The sequence below is a fragment of the Arachis duranensis genome, chromosome 3 (genome assembly GCF_000817695.3).
Source record: "Arachis duranensis cultivar V14167 chromosome 3, aradu.V14167.gnm2.J7QH, whole genome shotgun sequence".
NCBI lineage: Eukaryota > Viridiplantae > Streptophyta > Magnoliopsida > Fabales > Fabaceae > Arachis > Arachis duranensis.
The window spans coordinates 21,102,739-21,109,466 of record NC_029774.3 but is presented as its reverse complement, the minus strand read 5'-3'; the positions used below and the strand labels follow the sequence as shown (position 1 = coordinate 21,109,466).

At 33.2% G+C, this 6,728-nt stretch overlaps 1 protein-coding gene across 1 annotated transcript; it reads left to right on the top strand.

Annotated features, from left to right (window-relative positions):
* The first annotated feature begins 4,639 nt into the window (after positions 1-4,639).
* On the top strand, positions 4,640-6,728 carry LOC107477881 (expansin-A20). The gene is made up of 3 exons (XM_016097967.3): positions 4,640-5,260; positions 5,347-5,665; positions 6,153-6,728. The coding sequence occupies exons 1-3, from the start codon at positions 5,125-5,127 to the stop codon at positions 6,460-6,462; spliced, it is 765 nt and encodes a 254-aa protein (XP_015953453.1). The 5' UTR covers positions 4,640-5,124; the 3' UTR covers positions 6,463-6,728.

Genomic DNA, 6,728 nt, shown 5'->3' with positions numbered 1-6,728 from the left:
GATTGAAGTTACGCATAAAAGGTAGGACGTTCATCGGTTGGCTAACTGCGGGATGAACCACTACATTCTCCGCTACTGCCTCGACTCCCACATCACCATCCTCGTCTTCGTTGCTGGCTTCATAAGTGGTTTTGAAATCTTTTTCGCTGTCACTGTTCAGTCCTTCGTACACTGCAACTCTATCATCCTCTATATCTAAATCATTTTGAATCCCATTTGCCTTTACGTCTTCAAACTCCATATACAACTCAATCTGTGGCTATCGCATCTAAGTCTGCTGGTGAATTTGAAATGTATTTTGCATACTCGCTTCGTCAATGATCGGCATAATATCAAACTGTATTAGACCACCAAAAATTATAACTAGATTCCGGTACAAAATACTACTCACTCTCCTCAACATACCGTTCTCCATGCTTTGATAGAGACCGTTCTAAAGCTCCATCAACGTCATGGTACATGAAACCAGAAACGAAAACAGATTCTGACACACAAACCTCACTTCTTCATGAATATTCTATTGGGAATAAGGAGTATGACCACAATCCAATCAATCATGTGACAAATAATTTGTTGTTGTTATTATATTAAAATGTTAATATAATAAGGTCCTTGATTAAATTTAAAAATTTATCATTGTGATAGTGATCATAATATTGAGAGATAAATCTTTTATTATAATTACCGTATATTTGTCAATAGGATATTCTCAAGATGAATATAGTAATAGAGTTTCCTTTGACTTGCGACTGTCATAGTAATTAACAATGTATTTATTATACTTTGATTCCGGACATCTAATATCCTAGGGTGCTAGTTGAATGGATATTGGGTACAATTTAAATACTTGTAGAATTAATGATTAGTCAATAAGGAATCCGTCAACTCTCGGTAAAGAGTTTGACCTCTATGATTATAATGACTGAGATGAATAAAACCTTGGCCAAGGGGATTGAATGAATGAAGAAATGAGTTTCTTAAGTCATTCACAATTCATTATAATAATGGTAACAAGTTAGAGTTTGACAATTAAACCATACTCTAAAGGTTAACCAAGAGCTGGAAAGATGGAAGGAATTATACTTTGTTCTTCTGAGCTGGAAAGATGGAAGGAATTATACTTTGTTCTTCTGAGGTTCTTAGTAAAAATAGATCTTTAAGGATTACTTTCTTTTATTTCGCTGCGTGTTATGAACACATGGTAATCCTTCATATTCCGTATAATCTTACCGTTGCGATACACTACCAAGTTTGTGATACCCTCCATTACACTAGCAACACAATCAAAGAACACTCTTCGGCTTGGTTTGGTAAAACTTTTCGAAGAGGTGCTTGTGCTTTTTAAAAGCTCAAGCTCCTCATTTTATATTTGGTAAATCAAAAAGATTATGTGCTTGTACTTGCAGCTTTTAAAAGATCGAGGTACTTTTGAAAGCACCCAAGGTAGAACTTTTCAAAGTTGGCTTATGCTTTTCAAAATTTAAAAGTATAATATAACTTTACATGTTAACTAATTTTCAAATTTAATGCTTACATTTATGTCTATTATAGTATTTTTAAATTTTAAAAGCTATTTTACCAATCGCAATTATTGTTGCTTGTGTTTATTGAAAGCTATTTTTAATTTGATTTACTAAATATAAACACTACAACTTTTAAAAATTATTTTTTTATAAACTACTTTTAAAAAGTAAAAACTTTACCAATCTAATAGATGCCCTCCATGTGCTACAGTTCTATGCAACTAGACTTCACCACGTGGCAATCACGCCCTCTCTCCCCACTTGCGCATTCAACACGCTCCCCACGTGTTGTGACTTTTATGTGACAAGTCCTACGTGTTGTGACTTTCATGTGACAAGTCCATCAATTGATAAATACACTCGTTACACTTATTTCTAACTAAAACACCGATAATAAACCCATAACCAAATTTTTTAGTCTTCTTATCTCTTATAAATAAACTATTTTTTTTTCTTTTCTATAAACTGCTGTGATTTGTAGCGTGATTCTCTCCTCATAAACTGCTATGACTAATAGTGCAGTTTATGTCATGTCATTTTCTCTTCATAAATCACTATAACTTATAGTAATTTATGCTTTATGTGCAAAAAAGGTAAAATACTACAACTCATGCGATTTATATAGAAAAAAAAAATTGTATACATACTGTTACGGTAGGTAACCGGAGATTAGTACGATGGATGGCGTTTGACGGCCCAAGTGTGTGAAGGAGGAGAACTCCGGGTGGATCTGCAACTCGGGAGGCTCCGTCCGACTTGTGCTTGTGAGTGAATGGGGGGTGGTACCTGCAAAGACACTCCGATGCCTAAGTCAGCATGGGGTTAAGCAGGTTTAGAATGTATTGGGACCTAGAGATACCTGAGGGGTGTCAGTGTACTTATAGTGGTGAGCCAATAACCACCGTTGGTGTAGTGCCGTATCTTTAGGGTGCTAACCGTCCCTATTATCTTGGGGAGGTTAAGATATGGCTTTATGAAGCGGTTAGAGAGATTTTAGGGGCGGTTACTCATTTGAATGAGTGTTTATCTGCCAGCTAATCTCATACCCGACTTCTTTAAGGCAAGTCGAGGATGGTACCGACTTCTTATGTGAGGGTCGGTACTTAACTAGGCTTAACCCTTTGGGTGAGGCCTTTTATTTGGACCTGGGCCTATATCATTGGGTCAGGGTATGAACACATACTTATGCAAATCTCACTTATTTTAATTGTATAATTTTAAATCTCAATTAATTTAATAATATAATTTGTCCTAAATTAATAGTGAAGATTAAAATATATATTTTTTAATTCTATAAAAATTTAAACTAAACAAAAGTTATATGGATCAAATAAAAAATAAATATTTTATAAAAATGAAAAACTTATTTAATCCTTAAATTTTTAACATAAATTAATTAATAGTGTTCAAACTTCAAACTTCAAAGTTAAAAATACAGCTACCTCCGATTGAATGTAAAATTGTAAACCGCAACCAAAACTTTAAAATACTGGGAAAAAAAAAACTCAGTTGTCGAGGCTAATCCATGCTTTTCCTTCTGCGTTGGTAATACTTTATTTTGGATAAGAATAATCTATATAAAAATACGCATTATTTGTGATACTAAATTACTAATACAGTATGAAATATGAAATGAGTTTTATTCGTACAGTGATTTAATTTTTGTACCAACAATAAAATAGCTCACGAGAAATGGCATGCGTGGTTATTATGCCGGAAGCCCGGAACCAATTTGCACACGCGAAAGTGGTCTAAAACATTTATATTCTAATATGCTATAAAAAAAAAGTGCTATCATGAATATTTTATAATTATTTTTATAAAAAAATATATTTTTTTATTATTAGATGATAAATTATAAAATTTTAAAAAATTAACTAATATTAACAGAAAAAAAAACTATCTAACATACCTCTTACATAAATCACTAGTCAAGTGTTGAAGAAGTTACTTTTTCAGTGAGATATTAAATTACACTACCTAGTGTAACGAGTGATTTAAGATATTCAGCGGTAAAGTTCACGTAGTCGTTACAACTTACAACCATGATTGTTACTTTGCTACACTTTATGTCGATATTGTATCAAAATTTGTTGGATTAAATATTTACTGCTAGGCCACAAACTACGGGTGATATTATCACTTCCAAAATTGGTAATATCATGTTTTGGAATATTTTAAAAATCATCCTTTATCATCATTAATTATTTTTCAAAAATTTTTATTAATAACATAAAATAAAAAATTATTTTTGATTAAAATGTGACAACTTTATCTCTCAGAAGATCATAGTTATTGATAAAGGTACAGTGGAATTTATAGTAACGCTAATTAACAATTTCCATCTTCTAGGATCAGTTGGAAACTCGAACACAAACTTATTTTCATACCACATATAACTACTAATAAGAACACTACGTTAATTAAGGTCTTCAATTCTAAGGCTAGAGTTAGAAGTAAGTTAAGTTGGGTTGTACTAGAAAGATCTTGTTCAGCTCTTAAAAATTGAGTTTGATTTACGATTCGACTCATTTACAATCGAGTTTATTTCTTAAGTCCAAACTTAGTTCAGCAAAAGCTCACAAATTGACTTTAGTTTACTAATTAACTCAAATAATAAGAATATAATCTATAATTTTATATCAATAAATTATAATTTATATATTTTAAAAATAAAAAAGAATCGAGCTAATGAGTTAAATTTATTCAAACTTAAACTCGATTCATTTAATTTATATACTTAATTCTAGGCTCAAACTTGACTCACCAGTTCACAAATTTAATTTATCAAGCTATTAACAAATTAAATTCAAACTGGCTCATGAATTGAGTTGAGTCGCTCCCAACCCATCTAAGGCTAACAATAATAAAATAAAAGCAACACAATTGTTTATATCTTACACTACATAGGTCTATCATTACAATGGCTACTGGTGAAGCATACACTGTTCAACATAATAAAAATTCAATGGAGAATCAAAATAAAGAGAAGAAAACATATTAAATCAGCTAATCAATCCGCTTGAAACAAAATGATTAATAAACTAATAAAGTAAGAACTCGGGGGCAAGTCAAAGTTTCCACACTGAAGTGAAGTGTTTTTCAGCCTTTAGGTCTTTACCGCTTTGTGGTGTCTGCCACAAACACAAAGCCTTAAACCCTTTCTCTCTACTCTCTCCATAGCCTCTTCAATTCAATGCATCCAAAACTTGCAGGCTCCAAACACCGAACCCCAACTTTGAGTCTCCATTTCTCACCTCAAAAGAAGAGACAACAATAGAAAAAAGCAAACACATTCCTTGGAATATGTAACAAAATTTACCTAATATCTCGGCATTGCTTAGCTTAATGTCCCCACATTTGGAAATTGAGATTTTTATAGAATTATTGTTGTTCTCAAAGCTTCAAATTTTCCATACCCCATCTTTAGCAAGGAAGGATCTTCATCATTTGCAGTTAGAAAGAAAACCCCTTTTCACTTTGTTTACTCATATTGTTAGACCCCACTTATGCCCAAAAAGAGAAAACAGCATAATACAATTTATTAGAAGTAATTAGAAGTAATTACTAGTTTGTACATTTCTAATCACTATTATCTCAGATGGGTGTTCTTCACTTTACACTCCTCTGCTTCATTTTACTACATTCATGGAAGATTGCAGCTTATAATGATGAAGATTGGAAGAAAGCCACTGCAACATTCACCAAAGACACTGATGAAGGATCTCTCGTTACTGGTACTACATTTTCATTTTGATAAATGACAATGTCTTAGCATAAAAAACTACAGTAACTGAAAAATGTGGATTTGCATGTGTTGCAGAAGGAGCTTGTGGCTATGGAGATATTCACAAGGCAAGTTATGGAAAACACAGTGCTGGATTGAGCAGCATTTTGTTCAACAGAGGGAGTGCTTGTGGGGCTTGCTATGAAATCAGGTGTGTTGACCACATCTTGTGGTGTGTTATGGGAAGCCCTTCTATTGTTGTCACTGCTACAGATTTCTGTGCTCCAAATTATGGCCTCTCAGTTGATTATGGTGGATGGTGCAACTTTCCAAGAGAGCATTTTGAGATGTCACATGCCGCATTTGCCCAAATTGCAAAGAGTAAAGCTGATATTGTTCCAGTTCAGTATAGAAGGTAAAAAGGATCTTTCACTGATGAAAGATATAGAATGTGTTTAGTAAGTATAGATTAAATTACTCTGCCAGTTATTCTACCAAATTTGTAATTAAGTCCTTATAGTTTTAAAGACCAATTGGATCCCTGCACCATTTTGAACTTTGTAATTAGGTCCTTATCGTGTCAAAAATGTTAGAGTTAATAAAATATTCTGGAAATGAGAGGACATTCAGGTTTACAAATTTACCTTTAAGCGTGGGTGTCTTCGATTTGGCGAAGGATATTCTACTAACTTTAATGTTTTTAACATGGGAAGGACCTAAATACCAAATCTAAAACATGTAGGGACTCAATTGGAAGCTTTTAAACTATAGGAATTAGCAAAGTAATTTACCGGTAAGTATATTATAACAGAATACAGAGATATTGAAACATAGACAAGATATTAAAGTTGTGACAATAACATCCCTTGGAGTGAAGTGTAACATGTTTATATACTTTGCAGAGTGAAGTGTCAAAGAAGTGGTGGCCTGAAATACACAATGAGTGGAAATTCTCACTTCTATCAAGTTCTGGTAACCAATGTAGGACTTGATGGTGAGGTGGTTGCTATGAAAGTGAAGGGATCTAGAACAGGGTGGATCCCAATGGCAAGGAACTGGGGGCAAAACTGGCATTGCAATGTCAACCTTCAGCGACAACCTTTGTCATTCGAGGTAACTGTGAGCAGTGGAAAAACATTAACATCTTACAATGTTGCCCCGGCAAATTGGCAATTTTTGCAGACATTTGAAGGAAAACAGTTTTCAGAATGAGTAGAATCAAAACTTCATCAGAAATGCTGAGTTTTGCAAACTTTGCTTTATGAATCCAATGACAGAGCACAAGCTTTATTGTGCGGATTTTGCTCATAATTCATGATCTAGATTGGTTCAAGTCTGTGGTTAAAATGGTTAGAAAGAAAGTTTAGTAATATAAAGCTGAGCAAATGGGTCATGTATGATTCTAATCCTTACAATTTCATCAATCAAAAGGCAGACATTGATGGAATATATAGTCAGTCAAAAAGTAATAGTTATAT

What these genes read in the sequence shown, in the direction of transcription:
- LOC107477881 (XM_016097967.3), top strand. Translation starts at nt 5,125, where the DNA reads ATGGGTGTTCTTCACTTTACACTCCTCTGCTTCATTTTACTACATTCA. An exon ending in TGAAGGATCTCTCGTTACTG is followed by an intron (nt 5,261 to 5,346) that starts GTACTACATTTT and finishes CATGTGTTGCAG; the next exon opens with AAGGAGCTTGTGGCTATGGA. An exon ending in GTTCCAGTTCAGTATAGAAG is followed by an intron (nt 5,666 to 6,152) that starts GTAAAAAGGATC and finishes TATACTTTGCAG; the next exon opens with AGTGAAGTGTCAAAGAAGTG.